General features: G+C 40.5%; 1 protein-coding gene across 12 annotated transcripts in view; it reads left to right on the plus strand.

Moving 5' to 3' along the window:
• The window catches only part of BNC2 (basonuclin zinc finger protein 2), a 429,706-nt gene that overhangs the window by 153,134 nt on the left and 251,847 nt on the right, over positions 1-24,725 (plus strand). For 7 of the 12 annotated variants that reach the window (XM_081238148.1, XM_081238152.1, XM_081238155.1 and 4 more), the window contains one exon: positions 20,763-20,846. The exons of 3 other annotated variants lie outside the window; for them this stretch is intronic. In XM_081238148.1, coding sequence (XP_081094274.1) covers positions 20,763-20,846 — 84 coding nt within the window. Of the gene's footprint in view, positions 1-537; positions 3,492-20,762; positions 20,847-24,725 lie in introns of those variants that run through there. 2 more of the 12 variants (XM_081238156.1, XM_081238158.1) reach the window with 2 other exon arrangements.

Raw genomic sequence — 24,725 nt, forward strand, 5'->3', positions numbered from 1 at the left:
CAGTCCCCTGACATCTACCCAGTGAGGGCTCGCATTGTACTTTTCAAGTGGCATTGATTTGTTAAAGCGCTGAATTAGCATCTCCAGCCAGCTGCTTGATCCACTGTTGTGTCGTGGGGCTCTGGTACCTCCTCTCTCTCTAGCCATCCGTTTTTTCCCTGCAGTTTCCCCTTTCTTCTCTCTCCCTTTCCGTTTTGCTCCTCCCCGTCTCATTCTCTGTCTCTCTCGTCCTTTTCTTTCCTGTTGCTTGTGTTGCTTTCAGTCTGGTTTCATCCTACTGTCTCTCTTTCCTTTTTCTTCCTTCCCTCTTCTAGCCACACATTTCCTTTCCTGTCTCATCTTGTTGTCTCTGAGGGTTGCCCTCACTCAGGGTTCGAGTCTAACTGCCTGTGTGTGTGTGTGTGTGTGTGTGTGTGTGTGTGTGTGTGTGTTGTGTGTGGTGGGGACAGGTCCGTGGCGGGACAACTAGGGGTGGGTAGCTCCAAGTAGACTCTTGTTGAGAAGAACAGATTAACACATGCTTGTTTGTGCTCATCTTAATAGGAGTTGGTGAGAAACACCTCACCTATTTTGCTTTCTAGAAGCTAAAAGGTAACTTACAAAACTTTAAAATTTGTGTTTCTAAGTGCCGTTTAACACAGTAATGTTTTCTTTTGGTTAAAGGAAAATGAAAATCACTCATGGTTATCACAGATTTGATCATACACATGTACCCTCTAAAATGTTTATATTTCTGCAAAACTTTTGGATTTGTACAACTTTATGCAATTCAGTGAACTTATTGATATAACTTTCTTTTCTAGCAGGTTTTGGATGATTCTGATTCTCCTTGTTTGTATTGGTACAATTTCCTATAAAAATATGATTTTCTCATGATACATCACTGTACCATAGCAGTATTAAGATTATAAAATCGGTTGACAATTTTTTATTTAGAAATAAGGGATGGGTTATTGCTTATTTTTAGCAATGTGTCTGAAAGTTCCAGAGGTCTTCAGAGGAACCGCATCACAGTTGAGAGGTTTAACATGCTGCATGTGCACGATCACAGACCTTCACTCTTCTTTCTCTGGATATTGGGCCAAGATGCTTTGAAACCACTGTGTTGATTAATTTGATATGAGCAGAAAAGTGTATCTGTCTGAACTTAAATAGAAATTATCCTCTGTAATTTTAATCTCATTGCTTTAAGTGGTGCTGTCTGCAGTTTTACTACATTTCCCTCTATTAACATAAAAATTAGAATTTGAATATACATTGGTAATAAGCCAGATTACTTGAAAAAATCAAATGTCTCTATTGTTGTTTCATATAGATTAAAATGACAGTTTGATTTCAGCATTTACATTTTGAAATGGAAATATTTCACATAGGATTTGATAATCTTTGCTTCACTGTTGGCTTGATTTCCCACCCAGTTCCCCAAGTCAGGTATAATTCCTTTTTTTTTTTTTTTAATTAATTGCTGTCCTCCTAGCTAGAATTAACATGGTTTGGGATTAGAATGACTCTTCAAGGCATGATAATTTCTGTTTAAAGGAAAGGAAAAAGAAGTCTTTTAACTGGAGCTTAAGACTAACTAAGGAGACAAAATTTATGCTAAAGGAGACAATTTGGCTTTATTTTCTATGTGCATGTTAACCTGATAGCGATCATCATTTTGGGTGTTCTCTTAGATGAAGTAAGATGTTCTTCAATTGTTGCAGTAGGGGGTGTGGCCTCATTCTAGGAGATTAAAGCTGGAACACCTTCTGCCTTTTGCAGGGATAATCAGCTCACCTGGCTGTAGTTCAGGGTCAGGGCCAGAAGGAGGGACTTGCCACTTCTTAGAATGGCCTGTGACTAGAGTAGAGAGGATGAATTAGAAGACAAAATAGTAGGGCAAAGTTGAAAGTGAAAGTGCCCCATATGAAAATAGTTAATGATGAGAAAAGAAAAATAAATCAGAAAAGTAGAAAAATCTGGAAGGCATACGTTAGTAGTGAGAGAGAAGTTGAGGATAAAGGAAGAAGGATGTTGGAGGGGCAAAATTATGGTATCTTGTAACTTCCAAAATTAATAAAAAATCAATAATTTTGTGATCGGCTATAAAGGGCCAAATTGGCATCACAGCAGAGTTAAAAATTACTTCAAACAGTTAAAAACCTTTAATGTGATTTTCAATTTTTTATTTGTTGTACACATGTTTTTCCTTGTCCCTTAGTTTGTCGCTTCTGTTCCTTGGAAGGCAGACATCTCTGCACAAGTAATAAATCAATACATCTAGGGTTTTTAAAAAAAACAACAAAAAACTAACTTATTCCTTGATTGTTGTGTGATAGTACTTTAACATGAAATGGTTAAGTGTGGAATGTTTTAGAGTTCAACACCTTTGAGTTTTCCTCTAAAATTCTCCAGAGAAGTCAGAATAATTTCTGTTTTTGTATTTTGTAAGTCTAAATTAAATGTCACTTAAATGCGGAAGAACTGGCAGCTTTGATAAGTAGTCCCCAAAGCAAACCAGTTTGTCAGTAATCATAACCTAATTATGAATGCAAATGCAAAGTTTGTTTTTTAAAAAGTCTAAGACAAACAAAGGAAAAAGAGAAACAGACCCCTCTCCAGCACAAGGCAAAAGCCTCCCCACCTTCAACACGAGCCTTTCAATAGTAGCACTAATAATAAGAGAGAACCTCTGGCGTCGGCCCAAGTCCTGTCGAGAGGGAGCCGCCAACGGCCAGCGCAGTGTGTGGCTCTGCAGAAGTGCCAGAGTGACACACGCATCACAAGCCGGTCACAATGCAAGGGGTCAGGGGTCACGTTCAAGAGTAGGGTGTTGCTGGGCCCTGCCAAGGAAGCAGAGGTGGCCCCTCTGTGCTCAGTGTGTGGGTCTGTGTACTCCTTTCCCGTCAAAGCTGGCCCGGGAGGGCCAAAAAAGCGGTTCCTTGGCAGGGTTTAATGGCAGGATGATGTAGTCTGTTGTGACTAGTGCATTCCTTTCAGGTTAAACTAGGGAAATGGCATTGTGTTAAAATTCCAAGTCGCATGAATGTTTTATTGCCACAGTGCATTTCGCCCTCTAGGGGAGTGTGTGTGGCGGCCTGTGAGGGCGGGGGCGGGGGGGGGCACTTAGAGACTCAGGAACTATCAGAAGAACACTTCCCTTGGAAAATTTTACCCACTAGCGTGAAGCTGATTTGCTGTGATGGTCACTTAGAAGGGTTTCGCTTTTTCCTAAACTGTGGCTGTTTAAAGTCTGGCCATCCGGACAATTACCAGCTGAAGAAAATACGGCAGGACACATGCAGAGAAGTTGGGAGATAGAGAGGAGGAATGCGCCAGAAAGGAGCTGAGCTGCCTTCTTGTGTAAACTGCCCGAGAGCAGCGAGGGGCCCCTCCCCGCCCGGTCCCTGTCCCCCCGCCCTCCCTGGGCTGTGCTTTGCTGTTGGCCCGAAGGCCAGGAGTGATCTGTGACCCTTGCACCACTGACGGGGAGGCCACTGCAGCTCATGGTACCGTATGTTACCAGTACTACTCCCTCATTCCTTCTCACTGGCTGCTTTGGGGGGTGTGGGTTTTTTTTTTTTTTTTTAAACCTGTTCTCTCATAACGGTTTATATTAGTCAGAGGGATACAATTTTGGAATGCAGAAGGTCCGAGAGTTTGAAACAAAACAGGATTAAGTATGGCACTGTTCTCCCCCACCTCGTTGCTGTTTAGAAGGGTGAAGCAGAACCATTCTAGTTCAGTTGCAGCCAAAGGTTTCCAGTGTGATTTAAAATCAGGAATTCTGGAAATAGGACAGTTTGAAAGATGCAGGTCATCTGGGCTGTGGATCTTGTAAAGAGACCTTGTTGTGAAGCCCTGTGAGCATCTTTAGGGTTTGAGGACATTCTCAGGTTTTGCAGTTGTCTCAGATATAGCCATTTTGAAGATTGCCCTGACCCCTGTCCCTCTCCAGGGGAAACTCTAGCCTGCTCCTTCACTGTTCCACTTGTTTGAGGTATGGTTACTGAGGGTGCGTACGATTTGACTTGGGTTGTAATTGTGCATGTTACGTGTAGCAGTCAGGATGGCTTCATGATTTGATCTGACTCAAGTTAATTTATAACAGATTAAAATGTGGATGTATGGAACGGCCTTCTGATTTTGCATTGGGACTTTATAGAATATTCATGTGTCTGACTTTTTCCCTGTGAATAAGAGACGTATGGATTATCTTGGGCTTACCTAAGTAAACATATCATCATAATTTGAATTTAGTTTTGAATTACCTGTTTCTCGTCACTTTCAAACCTTAATACTTTCTTTGATTTCATGCTCTTGTGATGAGTCATTTTTCTCTTCCTTAATAATGCATATATAATATACATAGAGTTGCGTATGTGTGTGTGCCTGTGTGTACTTGCACACTTTGATAACTGCCAAATGAACGCAAGGAAAAACATTTTAGAGTTGTTAAGCCAGGATAGTTTTACATTGATAAATTTTTTTTAATGTTATGTAACAGAAATTTAAGTCAAGAATATACCACAAAAAAGTAAACTATGAGTGGGGCTATGTGCCATGTTTATAGAGTTTTTGGTACATGATTTATGTATTTCTGTAAAACGATGGTTTTGTCAAGATAGACCTCGAGTTTAATCTGATTAGTGCTGTCCATAGATGGTTTATTATCTATAAACAGATTCACATTGTTTATGGGAGGTCTTAAACCAACAAGCAGTCAACTCTATAGCAAAATCAAGATTTATGTGTGGACTTGGCACTTCAAATTTTTGATGAATTCATTAGAATTTCCGTTACATTCTAGAGAATACTCACTTTAAGAATTCTTTTTACTCTGTTGAATGTAATAAAGTGGTGATGGAAGTTTTCTTTTGATGATTCTTGTTTTTAGTTCCAAATTTTAAAGTGCACTTTTCAGAGGGATATTAAACTTACTTTGTGCTGGATTTTTTTTCCCTTACAGCCAATTTCAAAGTTAATTCTTTTTCCTAAATAGTAGAAAAACTTGTCAGCAGTGCCAAATTGAGAAAAAAAGTCTATCATGTATGCTTAGATTATCTAAAAAAAAATTGTTATCCTGACCATGGAAGCAGTTTTTGATTATAAAAAGGATGTTGTGGTTGTTTTCAAAACCTTTCTGATTTATTAAAAATTTCCCTTTATAATCCAAGAGGGAAAGAGTAGAAATACTCCAGTATCATGTCTCCTTATATGAAAATTAAAGTTGACTTAGGATTTTTTCCCTAAAAGATCAAGCTTTCTTTAAAATATTAATAATTGTTCTTTCAGCATTTTTCTCTTCCCATTGTACCAGCCAGTATTGTTTGGGATTGCAGAACTCTGGTGGGAGTTGAGGGGTTTGGGGGAGTTAAAAGATTGGTCCTGAGTTGAGATTCTGTTGTTGTCACTTATTAGTCTTGTGACCTTGGGTGAGTCACTTTATCCCTAACCTTTATTTTCTTCAGTGTTAAAATGGGGAAAAGAACACTAGAGAATTTGTCAGGAAGATGAAATGAGAAAACACCTGTGAAGCTCATGTACATAGTAGGTGTTCAGTAAACTGTAGATCCTATTCTTTGAGCTTGCCCTGTGGCAAGCTTCCCTTGGAAAGCTTCAATTTTTGTAAAAAAGGGGGTAAATTTTTTTTTTTTTTTTTTCGGTATGCGGGCCTCTCACTGTTGTGGCCTCTCCCGTTGCGGAGCATAGGCTCCGGATGCGCAGGCTCAGCGGCCATGGCTCACGGGCCCAGCCGCTCCGCGGCATATGGGATCCTCCCGGACCGAGGCACGAACCCGTATCCCCTGCATCGGCAGGCGGACTCTCAACCACTGCACCACCAGGGAGGCCCCGGGGGTAAATTTTTTAAAAAGTTTTTATTTCTCCAGGTATCTGTAGGAAAGGAGGTATTAGGCATTGGCAGGCAACTTTCTTTTTTCTTTTTTCTTTCTTTTGAGAATCACTTGTATCATCCATTAGTCTTGTGTTTTTGCCACTCTGCAAAATTCTCACTGGGATGGCCTTCCTGGATGTCAGAGTGATGCTATTATTTCTGAGATATCAGTTATGGCTAACGATAGACTAGAAGCCAAGTTGGCAAATTCTGTTGAGTTCTGTTTACCTTTGTATCATCAGTTCTAATCACTTGCTTGAATCAAAGCTTCCTGCTTTATGATACTCATTATCATTAGCACTTGGTAATAGAGCTAGAAGTTCCATTATACAGGCACCCTGGCCTCTATCCCTGGCTTTGTGAATATTCACTTGTATTCATGGAATCAGGGTCACACTAAAGCAAATAGTGTTTACACCTTTTAGTAGAATTAAAATAGTAGCAAGCAACCTACACGTGTATTGGGGTAATATTTTATCTTCATTTACAGTCTTGCACAATGCCTTAAGTGTAGTTAACGGCTTGGGAAATATTTGTTGAGCAAAATGTGCTGCTTTTATTGTTTTTAAATCTGGATTATGTTTTTATCAAAAGTAATTGTGTTCTCATGAGTAGTACATTAATATTGTCATAGATAGTCTTTGATTAGCATTGTTATTTTGCCTAACATCTCATTTCTTTTAGCCAACACTAGTTTGAACATACTCCATCTTCTATCTAAAATAAATATTTGGCTTAGCATTTACTTTCACCTGTTGCTAAGAGTAAAAGAATGAGGATTAAAAACTAATCATTTCATAGCTACCTCTTAGCTCACACACTGTACTAGGGGTGGTACCCACTTTGTCTTTCTCAGCTCTTGCAAAAGCATTCAGGGCAGGTACAGTTATTTTCATTTTACAGATGAGGAAATAAAGGTCTCAAATATGTATCCAGCAAGTTTGACCCCCAAAGTCTTTGCTTTTTCCTCTCCCACATTCTTCATCCGTCTATAACTTAAGCCGGCTATTAAAAAAAAAAAAAGAATAAAAGTTAGTTGTTGAACCTGCCGTTTTTTGATTTTCCTTTCAAATTAAATTTTACAAGGAAGCCAACATGCAGAACTGATAAAAGTTAGAGCTGCTCTAGATGAAAAGGGTCTAGTCGCAGAGTCCTATCTTTTAGGCTTCTACTAGGGATCCGTGGAATAACTGCTTAGAAAACCATAGTCTAATGCCTCTACACCCCCAAGAAGGAGGCATAGCATAACTCCTTAGTCTGGGAGTTAAAGGGTTTGTTTATCATCTTGAACTTGGAGGTGCAATTATGGGGAATTCACAGGAAAGCCTAATCTCTACCTAATTTGAGAAGAGGCTATACCTAAGAGAAAAATAGTGGGGGTAAATACCAATGTAAAAAAAATTTTAATTATATCATTGTACAGCACATGTTAATTTTCAGGGCACAGATTTTGTTTAATCCAGAGCAGTGAAGTAATTTTACTGTGGGAAGAGTCATAAAAAACCAAGTCACAGCTTTATGTTTAACAGAAATCTGTGCCCACAAATGTATACAGACTCTACTTCAGTTTGACAATATTAAAAAGTTGTGCTCTATATAATGCTATAGCATATCTGTAAAAGATGTACACGTATCATATGCATACATGAATAAATGTAAGGATGGAGAATATGGGTAGATTTAACTCTGAGAAAATGTTTTAAAAAACATACTGTTTTAAATAAATTGCTTATAAAACAAATTAATTGACATGGTAATTTTGTAATATTTTTATAAACCAGGAATTTCAAGTTTTTTCATCTGCTGCATTTATTTTGGGATTTTGTGTAGTACTTCATTAGAAATACAATTTCTATTTATCAGCATGGGTGGAAGAGTATAGGCTTTCAAGCCAGATGTATTTGCACTTGAATTTACCCCTTCTTTATGTGACTTTGGAAACTCACTTCATTTATAAAATGAGGGTTAGAAATGGTAGCTGTGAAGTCCTGCACAGAGAGGGTGAGCTGTGTTGGCTGCTGTTAGCAATTTCTTCCTCAGTTGTTCCTGTTGTCATTAATTTGCAAGCTTTATGCAGTGTTCAGTTAGCATCTCTTTATTAGTGGTGGTACTGGGTTCTTAATAATTGTATCATGTACACACTTAGCCTTTTCAGTTACCAGTTTAAAAAACACTTGTGCCAATCTTGCAGAAGCTTACTTTTGTTGAAGAAAATGAGAGGGGAACAAAATCTCCCTTTTCTGACTCTTCACTGAGCATCAGTCATTGAGCAGCATAATTCTAAAATCTTATGTGGCTTTTGGGTACTTTATGAACCTTTTTATGGTAATCCAGAAGCAAGACACGGATTGAATTAATACATTTCCATCGAGGGACTGGTCTGTTAACCTCTTCCTCCTAACTCATGTATGCTTTTGTAAGGGGACTTTTACAGTCTGGTAAGGAGGTTGCCACATTCTGTGGGGATGCCGCTTTGTAGATGTGCAGGCTATTGGTGAATCTAAGAGCCTTTCTGTGTTTAAAACAAAGAAAAAGGTAAATTAGAAATGGTAACAACCAAACCAAAAACCCTGTTCTTTTTATAAAACGCAAATCCTAAACTTAACACGCTGACTTTAACTTCTAAAAGTTTTAAACTGATTTTTTTTTACAGCTCGTATAAAGGGTACATCTTTACGGTAAAGATCTCATTAAGAAAACTACAAAGAATAAACACTATCTGAAAGGGTGCCACTAAGGAACCATTTAATTAACATCTTTTTAGTCATCTTTTTTCATTTACAGATACATACGGATATATGGATAGATGCTAGTTATATAAAAGGATTATGGATATGTGACTTTTTTTTTTAACTCAACCATGTCATAGATATCTTTCCATGTCTGTAAGTAAAGATAGCCATCATAATTTTTAATGGATTCTCAGTATATCATTGTACCATAATTTACTTAACAGGTTCTTGGTTTGTGGACGTTGAGGTTGCTGCCAGTTCTTTTCTTTTACAAAGAGTACTGCTTCCATATGAACATTCTTGTTTGCACTTGTGTTCTTATTTACTAAAGGCGAATTCTTGAAAGTGATGTTCATGGGGAAAGAAGTATAATTTTGTATAGCTTAAAACAGTGGTTGGCAAACCTTTTCTATAAAGGGCCAGATAGTAAATAGTTTAGGCAGCTGTGTGGTTTCTGTAACAGCTATTCAATTCAGTCCTTGTAGCCGCAAGCAGCAGTAGACTATATACATAAAGGAATAGGCACAGCTGTATTTCAATAAAACTTTATCTACAAAAGTGGGCAGCAGGCTAGCATTTGGCTCAGAGGGTGTAGTTGCCTACTCCTGGCTTGAAACAAAGCAGAAACTGATGAGGGCTGGAAATCTACCCCCAGTTGTCTGTAAGCTGCTCTCATAGTATCTTAGAAATGTCTTCTTATCTCAGGGAAGTATAATGGGTTGATTACCTTCTTTCCAAGTATATGGCAATCGATACCTTTTTAAAAAGCTTATTATAGGGCTTCCCTGGTGGCGCAGTGGTTGAGAGTCCGCCTGCCGATGCGGGGGACACGGGTTCGTGCCCCGGTCTGGGAGGATCCCACATGCCACGGAGCAGCTGGGCCCGTGAGCCATGGCCGCTGAGCCTGCGCGTCCGGAGCCTGTGCTCCGCAACGGGAGAGGCCACAACAGTGAAAGGCCCGCGTACCGCCAAAAAAAAAAAAAAAAGCTTATTATAGGAGGTTTTCACACCTTCCCCTACTCAGAAGCCTAGTAAATTTTAAACTAAGAGGCTATATATGCCAGTGTATATTTGTTGACAACTTGTGGGGCAGAGAAATACCCCTAAAACTTAGATTTTAGAGGAGATGTTGTGCATTTTCTCACCTGTAGAAGATTGCTTTGATGGAGTAAGGTTCTGGAGATATCCTGAAGTAAGCCAGAAGGAAAGTTAGCAACAGAAGTATCATTTCAGCAGAAATGTGCCACAGATCAACAGGGTGACATTGAATTAGTTACTGGACCTTTATAGGCTAAATTACACTCAGAAGACTGCTCTGTGCATAAATAACAACCTCCTTGCATCTTGAATTTTTATAAAATAGGAATTATTGGCCCCTAACTGCCCTAAGGGTATTTCTTGAGGATCAGGTGGAATAATGATATAGTTAAAAATCACTCTATTTGTAACATTGGGTCACTGGTGCCACTGTGACTTTTAAGAGATTGATTTATTATTTATTTTGCACGCATTTGTTGAGTATCTGCTGTATGTAAAGCTGTTTGGTAGGTGCTATGGGGAAAAACAAAGGGAGAAGCAAGTTAGTTCTTGCTCTTAAAGAGGAAAGCATGTAGTGTATTTAAAGTCTACGGTTGTATAGTGCTGACGGGCCTAACAGTGGTAGAATGCTGGGAAGGAGATCTCTTCTGCCTGGGGGTATCAGGAAACTTTGTGGAAGGAGTGGCATGTAGAAATACAGAGATGTTGAAAAGTTTAGTGCAGGAGAGGGTATTCCAAAAAAAGAGCAGTATGAGAACTGTGTCAAATTGGGAAAGCCCAAAGCAGTAAGCAAGAGACATTAAGTAGTCTAATTAGACTCTGTCGCATTTGCCAATGAAGGAGGAGGAGAGATGAAGCTGGAAAGGGCAGGGCAGAGCTAGGTTGTCGAGGGCCTGGATGGAACCTCGTTAATTGGTAATTTGTGGGGAACTCTAAACATCGTCTAGGAGAATCTGTTTGACAGTTGGAGGGGTGGTATGTGGCCCTGGTTGATGAGTGTGGAACGATAAAGTTGGGATTATCAATCACGTAAGGGTTATGGCAAAGGTCTGAGCATGCTCTTGTTAGAAATGATCTAGGAGAGAAATGATCTGGAAGGTGTGTAGGAGGACAGCTGAGGGAAGGGAAAAATAGACAGGCTTTCAGAGTTTATTGGGTTTGGGAAATAAGCAGAAGGCTTTTAATCATGATCTATGGTTCTGAGTCTTTGTTAATGGGATTCTGGTGATAATAATGCAAAAAAAAACCCCCAAAACAAAAAACAACCCAAGTCAGGGTAGAGCTGTAGTAAAGAAAGGATAGCAGTGAACCCATATGCTTTGCTTGTTTAGCTCGAGGTGTTAACTGGATACTTGGAAATTTCTAGTGGGAGCTTGAAAGTGCAGGACTAGAGCTCACATGAGAGGTAAGGAATAGGGATTGGGGAGCATTGTTCTCATACAGGTGGCAGATGAAACCAGGGGAGAGCATCACATCTAAAAGGAAAGCATGTAGAGAGAAAATGGTATTTTATAGCATTTCTTATCATGATAAGTCATTGACATAAATAGCTCCATCTTTATTTGAGACTACTAATATCAAAAACACACAAAATGGAAAACCATGTGTTTTATCATGTATAAAGTGTTCTATTATCTACTAAGCCTTTTTTAGATTTTAAAGCCACTAGATTTCAGGAGTAAAGTATGTTCAGTTTGAAGAAATACCTTGTAAGACCCCCAAGGACAGTATAAGGAATTCCCTTTTACTTTATCTTCTCACTGCTTCCTGAGACCCTCAGTAACAGAGAGATGCCATTGGTGGGAGAGGTTTAGTTTCACTTGTTACCTGTCTGGGACAGAATACTGTGTACAGCTTTTCACCTTCCCTAAATCTCACCCCAGTTGATCTAGGGTTGGGAAGCGGGTGGGGTGGGTAGGGGGAGGGTGGGTCTTCCAAAGAAATCAAGCTCGTGTGCTTTTGTGCATTTTCTCTTTTTAGTCTGGGGTCCTCAGCAAGTTTGGAGGGGTGATTGTGCAATGCACAGTATGACTTATTTCCTTTCTTCTCTTATCATTACCTATGTTCAAGCTTTGCATGCAGAGAGAAGCATGTTGCTTCATTGATCTTGGGCATACTGCACTGTGCGCTTTGGCAGTGTGGTGATGGCTCCCTGCTAGCTCTCCTGGTTACGGCACCCCGGAATTCCACTGGTCTGTTGGTACCATTTGTGGCCTGCCTTCAGTCTCACTCTTCATAATAAGTCTAACCCATGTCAAATGGGGCAAGAGGCTAGTCCAGAGGAATCTGCTTCTCTACACAACCGCTGTGCATTAAATCTAGTTTAACTGCCCCTTGTATGGCAACTTAAACTTTTTTTTTTTCCATAATAGGTTTAATGTAGGTGGTTCAAGAGGTAACATGGGATGTTGAATTTTGGGAGGGTAATATTTGTTCTCTCACTGTCTGGAGTGTGACACATTCTTCTACCATGTTTCATTCCTCAAACTCCCTTTTCTGCTTTCTCACGTATACCTTTTTCATTCCTTTTCAGTGTTGTGAAATTTAGGGTGGGAAAAACAACCCCATTGATTTGTCCCCTTTTGTGCCTTTTTTTGTTCCCTCTTCCATTGCGGAGCACAGGCTCCGGACGCGCAGGCTCAGCGGCCATGGCTCACAGGCCCAGCCGCTCCACGGCACGTGGGATCTTCCCAGACCGGGGCACAAACCCATGTCCCCTGCATCGGCAGGCGGACTCTCAACCACTGCGCCACCAGGGAAGCCTCCATTTTGTGCCTTTGATGAAGTAAGATCAAGTGAAATGCACTTGTTTTCTTCCAAAGTGAACTCCTTTCTAAAAAATGCCACCCCCTCAAAAAAAGGTTCTTGGTGATCATGGCTTGAGATTTGTCTCTTTCCCCTCATTAGAGATAAATTCATCCTCATTGGTTTTTTTTAAATTAATTGATTAATTTGTCTGTGCAGGTCTTTTTAGTTGCAGCACTCAGGATCTTTGTTTGCAGCTTACGGGACCTTTTTTTTTTTTTTTTTTTTTAAGTTGCAGCATGCGGGATCTAGTTCCCTGATTAGGGATCGAACCCAGGCCCCCTTTATTGGGAGCGTGGAATCTTAACTGCTGGACTGCCAGGGAAGTCCCAAATTCATCCTCATTCTTTTTTTTTTTTTATGTTGGGGGTAGGAGTTTATTAATTAATTAATTAATTTTTGCTGTGTTGGGTCTTCGTTTCTATGCAAGGGCTTTCTCTAGTTGCGGCAAGCGGGGGCCACTCTTCATCGCGGTGCACGGGCTTCTCACTATCGCGGCCTCTCTTGTTGCGGAGCATAGGCTCCAGACGCACAGGCTCAGTAGTTGTGGCTCACGGGCCTAGTTGCTCCGCGGCATGTGGGATACTCCCAGACCAGGGCTCGTACCCGTGTCCCCTGCATTAGCAGGCAGATTCTCAACCACTGCGCCACCAGGGAAGCCCCCATCCTCATTCCTGATCTCTGTGAAGAATCAGGGAGACAAGCTGAGTGGCTGAGTTCAAGGTGACGTGGCTGAGTTCAAGGTGACATGGGTCCTTTTAAAGTGCTTTCTAGTTTGAATGCTAAAGCTATTGTCTGTCCCCAAATTATTTCCTTCTCATTTTTGCAGCATCTGTGGAGTTGCCCATATCACTGCTCCTAAGGCGGCTTGCTCACTTGGGCTTTTTCTTGACATATTGACTCTCCTTCACAGAGTGAGATTCTGGGATATCCTGGATCTTATGCCCTGGTGTTTGCTTCTTTGTTCTTCCTTCTTCCCTTGTTTCTCCCCGCCCCACCCCCAGACATATCTCTTCTAAAACTAAATTATCATCTAGAAAACTTTTGCCTTCCCAGTTCTTTTTTGATTTTCAAGTTTATTTAGGCCAGTGGTTCTCAAACTTTCATGCTTATCACCATCACTTGGAGGGCTTGTAAAAACACCTGGCTGGGCTCTACCCTGCAGGGGGTCTGTCACAGGTAGGTCTCAGGTGGGGCTGCAAATGCATTTCAGGGGAGTTCCCAGGTGTTGCTAATAATGTTCCTGGGCTGAGAATACACCTTGAACTACTGACCTAGACTGTTGGTTGTCTATCAGTTTGCTGTCTAGTTTTGGGTTATTTTTTTCCAAAAGGGTAGGGCTTCTTCAGACTTTATTCACGAGCTCCCTGGAAACTCCTTACTTTTTCATCTTATATTTATTTATTTTTTACTGTAGTTAATTTACAGTGTTTCAGGTGTACAGCAGAGTGATTCAGTTACACACACACACACACACACACACACAATTGGTTTTCGCATTCTTTCCATTATAGATTATTACAAGATATTGAACATAGTTCCATTTGCTATACAGAGGGTCGTTGTTGTTTATCTATTTTATGTATAGTCATGTGTATTGGAAACTCCTTACTTTTAATTCATAGGTCAAGCCACTAGCATGAAAGAGAACTCAGAAAATTGCCTATGTTTTCATTGGGAAAGCCTTGGCTGGGGCAGGAGTGGCAGGGAGTGAAATGTATCTCTTCTTACTACTTCCCCCAGAGAAGACTTTTTTGGTCATTCTCTCAGATCTCAGACACATCTTCATAGTCTTCGTCAACACAGTGTTCTAGGAAGCCATCTACAAGTTGATGGAGCTGGCCCCTTATTGAGACCAATTGAATAGGTATAATTTTCAGTTTCCCTAATTGCTTATATTATTCCTTTGACACTTGAGTTTGTTCACCCCCACCCCCACCCCCACCACCAAATTCCTTCCCTCACTGTCTCAAACTTCTCAGCCCTGATGGGAATGGTGTGCTGGGGGGGCAGAGGGAGATATCTGGGGAAGTATCATTACCTATGCTGTGTACCTACAGCCGGCTTAGTTAGGTGTGTTACCTGTGTCATCTCCTTCAACCTTGCCAACCATACACAGTAAATATAATTACTCCCATTTTACAGATGCAGCAAATAAAGCTCTGAATTGGTAACTAACTGACCAACTTCACAAGGTACTGTAGCTGGGGTTAAAAACAGAGGTTCACTCCAAAGCCAGTGCTCATTGCATATCACCTGCCTTTAGGATAGTTGGAGGTGAGACTTGAGGGCAGAAACAAAGTTTATCTGGGCATATATATACATACATATATTTGAAATTTCACTTAATGTCAGTTATCAGACTTGGCGATGTTTATGCCCATGAGCAACAACCTGGGGTGTTCAATTTCCATTGTACTGAATGACAAGAACGATTGTAAACCAGTTGAAAATAATCTCATTTTGTACTTTTCTTTCTTGAGTATAAAGTCCATCCATGGCATAGGTGCAAATAACTTCATCCTCATTTTCTTCAGCGCTAAAACCCACATAAAACAAGAAGTGGAGAAATAGGTGAACTCTATCAAATGGTAGGAGACTTTTCTAGTAAAACACTAGCATGGTAGTTCAGAGGACTACGTCTTCATTTCAGTTCTGTCCAACTTATCAAATGTGGAGGGGAGACCATAGTGATAGGCCTCAGTTTTCTTATTTAAAAATAAAAAGAGTGCGGTGGAAATTTCCTCCCCACCCCTTACTTGTCTGATAGGGGAATTAATAAATATTTTGTGTAAAGCCCTTTGAGGCTCTGTAAGAAAGATTCTGTGTAATTTTAGCATTATTCATGGTCCATCAGGCTCCTCAGGGTGTCACCAGGGAAGAGAGATTTTTATCTTTTATCCTGCCTTTCACAGCATAAAAACAAGGTATTTTTGTTGTTGTTTGTGGCTTTGAAAATCTCCTGTAATTGTACCTGCAGTGGTTGCTCCCATCACAGGGCCAGGGCCCTAGCTCCCCCAAGAGGACCAGCCCTCGAGGCAGAAAGAGACTGAACCTCACTTAGTTCCTGACTCCTGTGAGGATGCTTTGCAACCGACCCCCACCCAGTAGTCTTCTGTGTCTGTCAGCCTGTTGAGTGGCAGAATCCCCTGCCCTTAACCCTTTTCTGTTCTCTCTTCTCCCATCCTGATCCTGTAGTTCATTGTTCTGGGATGGCTCAGAGGGGACTGTCCACCGTGCTATTCAGTTCTTCTGCAAGATCTTGCTCATCCTTCTCACCTTCCAACACCCTGCCTCATCTAAGGCCTCTGTAAGAACCAGCATATTTCTGGCCATTCTGTATTGGCAGCTGCATAAATACTGTTTTGAGTCAGCAGTTCCTTTCTGATCATGAAGTGGTGCTTTTCATTCTTAAGCTTTAGGTTCTGTATATGTGGCCCTTCTGTGGCTAAGGCCTGGGGCTCCATGGTTGGGAAGGCTTAGGCCTGGAATGTTGTCTTTAGTTAAATTGTCGCCTGAAAAATGAAGATAGACATTATCTGCACATCCAGCAACTTTAGCTCACCTTATTTTTCTATTTATTCCTCTCACTTATTTGCTGCATTGCATTTAACATACATCCCTGTCTTTACAGTGTTGGGTAATTAATTTATTTCTTTATCTGCTCTTTGTCACAAGTGCTCCTGACTAGCTTATTTTCAAATCCATTTCACTGAATGGTCTTCCTGAATTCTTTGCATTATCTGAGTATTTCCTCTTGTTGCTGGTATCATCTAACCACTGACATGAGGCTGCTATTGCTTTTCTCTGGCTTAGAATGTAACAGAGCTTGTACCCAGCCATGTCCCTGAGTCCTCTCATGGGACTCTTTTGGGGTTATCTCCTCTCCCTCTATCTTTTTTTTTTTTTTTTTTTTTTTGTGGTAGCGGGCCTCTCACTGTTGTGGCCTCTCCCGTTGCGGAGCACAGGCTCCGGACGTGCAGGCTCAGTGGCCATGGCTCATGGGCCCAGCCACTCTGCGGCATGTGGGATCCTCCCGGACTGGGGCACGAACCCGTGTCCCCTGCATCGGCAGGCGGACTCTCAACCACTGCGCCACCAGAGAAGCCCTTCTCTCTATTTTTTAAAGCCAATTCTCTGTCTCCATTCTTTTCTAAGTTCTCCTTGGGTTCAGATCCTTTCCCTCATACCTTTACTGCTAGACGGAAGCTACCAAAACACATACACTTCAGAACTGCTCTGGGCTTACGGCCAGCTTCACCAAAGAGTTGAGATGGCATGGAAGTTAATTTATTTAGGCTCTGACTTTTTATAGTGCTTATCAGGCAAATGCCTGCCTGAATGTTTAATGTTTAAAAGTAAAATTAAAGTTCAAATGCGCCCTGGCTTTGCAAGAAGCACCCCCAGATTCTATAAGACCTTTTCTTGGTAACACATTTCTTCTCCCAAGTTATCACTTCTGCCTCTCTTTCTTTCTTCATTTGTTGCTTTCCTTACACCCACCTTCTTCAAGTATTTTGAACGGTAGCCCCCATTTATAATGTGGAGGTTTTTATGTCTTCTTTTCAGAAATCTGGTCCCTAACAGTCTTTATGTATGATCTCAGTAAACAAAGAGCGTGTGTGTGTGTGTGTGCGCACGCGCGCGCGCGTGTGTGTGTGTGTGTGTGTAGGAAGCCTGCCATATTTCCTCCCTGCCCCACAGAAAATATGTTTTCTGGAAGCCCTTTTGACACTGAAGTGAATGCCCACTGGCCCTCCCTTGTTGAATTCTCCTGAGAGGAGAGAGAGAGAGAGAGAGAGAGAGAGAGGCCTTTATGCTTGTTGTCATATCTTTTGTTTCTGCTGATTATACACAAAGTAAGTTGTAAATAGCTCTCTCACACACCGTGGTTCCTTTGAGGTCTCTACAGGAGAGTAGATATGCACTCAGCTCCAGCTTCCCTGGGGATTCTAGAGGGTCCCTTTCAAGGCCTCTTACTTCCTGTTATAGCACCAGCCGAATGAAATTTAGATGAGTTCTGGACAATTACCATCCCATAATGAAACCTGCAGCCTACTGTTTAGAAATACTAGCTGATCACTGAAGTTTTTTTTCTTTGTTTTTAAATTAAATGTTTTTTATTACTTTAAGAGTAAAGTATACAAAGATACAACAAAGAATAAAAAAATAAAATGTCCCCTTAGTCCTACTACGTTTCAGAGATCAAAATCACTGTGAACATTTTATGAAAATCACAGTAGAACTTTGTTTTAAATATGATGTTGAAATGCACACTAAACACTAGCATGAAGACGAGAGGATAAAATTGGAATTCTCCAAATCAATTTGAATTTTCAATTCCATTGAAAACAGAAGGTACACATCCTATTTTAGTATCTTAATTTAAAATAGAGTAATAATGAGTTAAAGGGAATTCCCTGGCTGTCCAGTGTTTAGGACTCTGCACTTCCACTTCAGGGGGTGCGGGTTCGATCCCTGGTTGGGGAACTAAGATCCCGTATGCTGTGGGACATGGCCAAAAAGAATTTTTAGGTCTGCTGTTTCTGTCAGGCATTTTTTGATTGCTTATAGATAGTTGGCTGACTGCTAAGGCTTCTGAATCAAAAGGCCTAATTGTCTAGGTGTGCTGAATTATACCTAATTAGGTTATCAAGCTTTTACATCCTGTGTATTTTCCTTGGGACATTTTGATGAACTGGAAACAGATATAGCTTGCCTTTCCCTTATACTTTTTCTCTGTCTGATAATTGATGACTCTAATTGTGGTGGGCGAGGTAGGGGGAGTATTGTTAGATGGTGAACTCATGAGTGAAACCATGTGGATTTTGGTTCAAATCTCAATTTTCTCATCTTTAAGGAAGTCCGTTTTCACAGATCAGAAGGATTTTCTTTTCTGCTCAGAAATCCTAGGATTCTAAGATGGAGAGCACTCTTTGCTTTCCTCCTAGTTCCTTTTTGTGATTTGGATAGCTGAAACATTCCAGTAGCCTGGCACCGTTTCCTTCCAACTTACTCACAGACCTTTTTGTTTTCTCTCAGCAACTGTGTATTTCTAAGTGTTTGAGGTTGTAATTGAGTGTAATTGTAGTTGTTTAACTTTCTCCATTCCTCTTGAGAGTGTTTATGAAATGCCTTCTGTGAGGGTAAAAAGGAACTAGAAACTTTGTCTTTGTGACATGGTCAACTAATATTAAGGTAAGTGGCAATTGTTTTGTGTACATGAAATAAAGTATTATTTACACTTAATTTGCAACATATGCATTCTGGCTTATCTGCTGTAATCAGTTGAGTAGTCATGTTTATTAAGGTTTTATAGGAAACTTTGGGGGGGTTTGTTTTGATGTGGAATATTCTAAGTAATTTCCCCCCAATTCTTCTCTTGCACCCTAGGGAGAATTACTGTTGCACCACTCATTGGTGCCCTCACCATGTGTCAGTGTGGGGTGGGATCAGCATTGTTCTGTGGGTGACACAACACAGATGCAGTGTCTCTATTCCCCTCCATGACCCGTTTTCTTTTTCATTTCTCAAGTTAGAGGAGAAATCCCCTTTAACCTTGCTGATGTTGTCCCAGACCAAAGAGCGAGTAGTAGGTCTTGATTTCTTGTGACACTTTCTTCATTTCCTTTAATTGTCTTCTTCGTAATTTCTTTCATATGAAACATCAACAAATGCCTCTAGAATGGATGCTACTAAAAGCACCTATTACATGTTTTTCATTAACTTCTTTGAAATATGTTTTCGCTCTTTCTCATTTCTTAAGTTTGGGCTGTGTAATTTTCTAGCATGTGCCCCTGAGCTAGTTATTTACCTACTCTAAAGCTCCCCCTTCCTTGTGAAATGGAGATGCTCATATCCCATAAGATGGTTGAAAGGGAAAAAAGGGTTAATCTCGATGTAAGGTACCCACATGGTGACTGGCACAATGCAAGTGCTCAGTAAATGCAACCTCCTTTTCCTTTCCTTCTCAGGCTCCAAATGAAGAAATTTGTGGGTAAAGAGTGGTTAATTTCAAAGACAGCTGATATTCTGTTGATGTCACTTTATGGAAATAGGCAGGAAGAAAGAATAAGACACTTGAAAAGAATAGGAAAGTTGGACCTAAAAATGTTTGAAGAGTTGACTTTTTAAAAAATATATATGTTATATTCACTAGTAAACTTGCAAAGTGGAGTTTATTGAAAATTGTTTAAATCTGGAGAAGTGAACAGATTTGTGGGTCAAAAGAAAGAAGGAAATACCTTCTAAGACAGCATGCTTGGCTGAAAACTGATCTCTGAACAAAGGAAATTGATTGGCACAGATGATCCCAGTTGGAGTTAAAAAAATAAATAAAACAAAATACCAAAGGAGGGCTTTGAGAGGGAAAGAAGATACAGGTGAGATGAAGCTGATTGATGGATTGAGATTCTGATACACATAGATAGTTGTATGATTAATGAAGGTAGTATGTGTTTGGAAATACTGAGTAGAGATTTAGAGAAGAATTTAAAAAGCCGAAAACAGGTTTCAATGGAATCTAAATTCTCTTTATCTTAAAAATTTTAAAATGAAGTAAGCATGTGACTAATAAGTAGGTAATATTTCAGGGTGAGAGTAACTGATTGTAATAGGTAGCTTAGTTTTGAAAGGGAATCTTAGCGGCTTTCATTGTAGGATTCTAGGTACAGAGGAACATTTACTAAATCATAGCTTTTTTGTTATTTTTAGTGTTAGAGCAGACGTGAAATGAGCCTCTTAAATGTAGCTTAAATACAGTAAATAAATAATACATGTTGATAAATAAATACTAGCCCATGCCAGGAATAGAAAAAAAAATTTGAACTGGTATTTTAAGTGTCAAAGGAACTTTAGGCATTATAGAATGCAGTTTTCTTAATTCCCACTTAAGAAAATGAAAAGAGAAAAAAAGTCACCAATTCCAAGCAGAGATTCTGTTTCTTTTTCCCTTCCTTCATTTCCTCCCTTCCTTCCTTTTGAGTTTCCTTCTTCTCTCTTCCTCCTTCTACAGTCCACGGATATTAAGTGCCTGCTTTGTGCTACATGCTGTGGATACAAGGGGCAATAAAATTTATGTGGATTTTTTCTTTTTAGACTTTACCTTTTGGTAGTTAATAAACTTGGGTGTGTGATATTTACAATGTATTTGACCTACTGAGTGTCAAAAACCTGTGAAGCCGTGATGGAAGCCGTTCTGTTTCAGAACTGCACTTGGGATGTCCCTGCTTCTGCCTGGGTCAAGTGTGTTTGTGTGCAGTTTTCAGCAGCCTCCACAGCCAGCATCTAACTTGGCCGTATTCCCCCAGGTTCCAGTGGCATGTGCTGGCAGAGTGCTGGGTGCAGACTTCTGCCCAAACCTGGAGGAGCCAGACCAGAGGCTGGAAGTCCAGGTTGGAGTCTTACTGTTTTATCAGTTGGGGGTGGTGTGACAGTAACAGTGGTCTCTGAAGGCCGTGCAGATACATCAGATGCCATCAGGAGACAGGCAACTGCTGAGACAGGTATAACAGAGGGCCCAGTGTAACATCTGTGCAGCAAAAAGTCCTTTTCAGGATAAGTTGTATGTAACTAGAGATCATTCATTTACTCAGTCAAGAAATCAAGACTTAGTATGTACTGCAGTGAATAAGAACGTGGTTTCTGAAGGCTGGCCACCTAGGTTGACACAGTTGCTGTGAGATCTTTGGCAAGTCACTCAACCTAACTGGGCTTTAGCTTTTTCATCTATGAAATGGAGATTTCCCACACTAGGTGAATGAGGATTAAATGTTCTAACACATGCCTAACAGTTAGCACAGCACCTGGCACATAACAGGCACTCAGGAAATCTTAGCTCTCATCTTTTCAAATCACCATTATCGAGTGCTAAGAATGATGCTAGGCTCTGGGGACACCTGGGGAACCAGTCATGTTTCCTGCATTGTGGTCTCCCAGCTCAGGAGAATGGAAGCCGTTCAGCTGGGTGCTGTATTAGAAAAATAGAATTTAATGATAAGTAGCTTCCTTCTTCATGGATTGGGAGATATGTCCTCTGGTGTAATATTAAGTTTATTTACAAAGTACATTTTTCATGAAAGTACTGACTTGGAATTCGTTGTGTGGTCTTGAGAAATTAGAAACGGTGTGATGTATTGCAGATTAAAAATATAAATATGACATCCTGGCCAAAGGTCTATCTCCACTTCCAGGTACCTGTTAATAGTTATGGAATGTGTGTGCCAAAGATGCAAAGATGGAGGCTGAAGTTTCAATGTGGGTGGCACCCCCTTGCATGGGCAAACCCATACTATTTTTTAGGGCCTCTATTTGGCGTCATTTTCTAAATTTTAAGACCTAGGGGCTGAGCATAGTGAGCTCAGTGTTAAAACATTTTTTTTAACTGATTTAGACACCCCAAATAAGAAAAGAGAATAGTTTAAAAAAATTGACTTCACAGTGGGCGTGATGGCAGAAGTGGTGGTCGGAGGAGGTTTCAGTTTTTATGATACTCTGAAGGGGACACCGTCTCTTGCGCACCTGCTCTTGGCCTAGGGAAGAGCACCTGAGCTCAGCGGTGCCACAAGCTGGTACTGTCTGGGTGACATATGGCTATGATACTACAGAAAAGCAGGTGTGGCACGTATGAGGCATGATCATGCGTTTCCCAGTTTTAGAAAGCGCACAGCTTGTGTGTGACACATATATGCAGAGTGATGGAAGACTTTTTGTGAAGAGTAGTCTGATCCTTGACCCCTTCGGGTAGGACGAGTGATGTTCTTCAAACACGTCACCTGGAATGGTCTGTCATGGGTGGTTGTTGGAAAATCTGTTTTTGAACCTTGAGTTATGGAGCAAAGAGCTATGGGTTTTGCAGATGTGGGTGCGTGAAATAAAACTGAAGGAGACCAATGGAGCACTTTGCTTCCACATACCAAGGAAGAAAATGTGTATTTACATGTTGAAGTGAAACCGTGGTTATAGGTAGCTAAACAGATTGTGGAGTTGACAATTCAGCGAGGGCCTTGCAAAGAAGACCAAGTTACTGGGCAAAGAAAAGAAAGTGCTCTTTTTATTGGATTCCTCATATTGCAACAGCATTTTGGTGGACTGAGTGGAAAAGATGAATATGTGAAAAGATAGTCAACTACAAAGCATTGGTGAATTAACTGGGACCCACTTGAACCATTTCTCTCTCTCTTTTCTCCTCTTCTTTTCTAATTATGGCTTCCATACCTTTTAATAATATCTGGTACATACTCATATTATGTCCGTCATAATAAAGTTGACACTTAATATATTCTTCACCAGCTAACAGTTCCAGGAGTAGCTTAGAGTCCGTTCATTTTTGCCATGGCATGTGCATTCTGGTCTTTTTTTTTTTTTTTCCTATCAAGTGAGCCATTTCTTATTTTTTAGTCCGACTCTGCACTCCGGGGAACTCATCATAGGACTTGCCAGCATCGTTTACTTTTCCTTCTTGGATCTCAGACTTCCCCCCAGGGCCAGGCATTATAACCATGAGAGAATTTTATGTTTGGCCTCTTGATTCTGAGAATAATCTCTTGTACACCTCGATTTAGGAGCTCTGGCTTGTTTATATCCTTTCCTGTGAAGGATTTTCATTTAGACACACAGTACCCATATCTGGTTTACTTTTGTATTTTTACCTGACAGGAATTCTCAGGACTGATGGAGCCCCTTCCTCTTCTTACCTTCTTTCTTTTAACCCTTTCCTTTTAATCCTTAAAATTTCAGATGACTTAGCAACTTTATCATTTAATAATCCCAAGATCCCTGACACTCTTTCATGAATATATCCTTGGTTTTGAATGACTGTCATTGTTGAAGTCTGAGCATGACTTGACTTTTGCAAGGGCATCTGCTGTCTTTTTTGTGTTAATATACCTGATTTAGAAAAGTAGCTGGAAATCCAGACTTTGATTTACTGTCTTCACTTTCTTGATTTTCTTCAGTGCCTTTTGAAGTACATATGAAACTGTACTTTCTTTAGCTCTGGAGGTTAACTGATGCATAGGCTCCCAAAAATTGTCCTCTTATATAATTATTTTATGGGAACTTGTTATTCTAGTTTAGACCTCCCTTAATTGCTGTTAAATATTTTATTTTGTTTTATTTATTTTTATAAATTTATTTATTTTTGGCTGCATTGGGTCTTTGTTGCTGCGCGTGGGCTTTCTCTAGTTGCGGCGAGCCAGGGCTACTCTTTGTTGCGGTGCGTGGGCTTCTCGTGATGGTGGCTTCTCTTGTTGCGGAGCGCGGGCTTCAGTAGCTGTGGCACACGGGTTTCAGTAGTTGTGGCTCTCAGGCTCTAGAGCGCAGGCTTCAGTAGTTGTGGCTCACGGGCTCAGTTGCTCCGCAGCATGTGGGATCTTTCCACACCGGGGCTTGAACCTGTGTCCCCTGCATTGGCAGGCAGATTCTCAACCACTGCACCACCCGGGAAGTCCCAAATATTTTATTTGTAATCATAAAAGTGACTGTTTTCGTCTCACTGTGCCTCATCGTGTGTTGTTACAGTTAGCCTAGCACAGTTCCTTTCCTGGTTGGGAATTCAAGATGTGGGGTTTGACTTGGTATTTTTCACCACTAAAGTGCTTAGAAAATTAGAGTAAATAATGAACCAATATTTCAGTACCCGATTAGACACAATTTACTGTGATGTTTCATAAACCACAGACTCCTTTCTTCTATGAATGCGTGAAGGATCACTTTTTTTTCCCCAGACATACTGGGGTGCAAATGTAAATTTCCATAAAATTTAAATGAGGTGCTTCCTGTAATTAATGAACAATTGTGGCTGCTGTCTAGTCTACATTGTAATTAACCATGATCAGGCTTGTTTAGTGATGACACTGTTCCTGTAATAATTTGACAAGCTACTGTGAATTTGCCAGGTTATTAAACAACCTGCAGCATTCACTTACAGAATCACAGGGACGGCGGCGGCTGCTAGTTAAATGCAGCATAAGGGCGAAGCGGAGCTGCCCATTGAAGTCTATCAATCACCACGAACAGGTTTACATTCCTGTGATTTGGGAGAAGTTAATTAATTTTGTGTGGGTTGTCTTGAAAACTTTTTATTACATGGTAAACCTAATGGGGCAAAGCTGGTCATTTTTGTGAACTCATAATGAAGCTAACCAATTTTCTATATTGTTATCATCTATACGGACACCCGGAAGCTGAGGTTTCCCCCTTCCCACCCTGTTAAATAGATGTAGTATTTTAAACAACAACAGCACCAAGCTGTTCCCTCCCCAGATTTACTC

The sequence above is a fragment of the Mesoplodon bidens genome (assembly GCF_964165515.1).
Source record: "Mesoplodon bidens genome assembly, chromosome: 6".
Lineage (NCBI taxonomy): Eukaryota > Metazoa > Chordata > Mammalia > Artiodactyla > Ziphiidae > Mesoplodon > Mesoplodon bidens.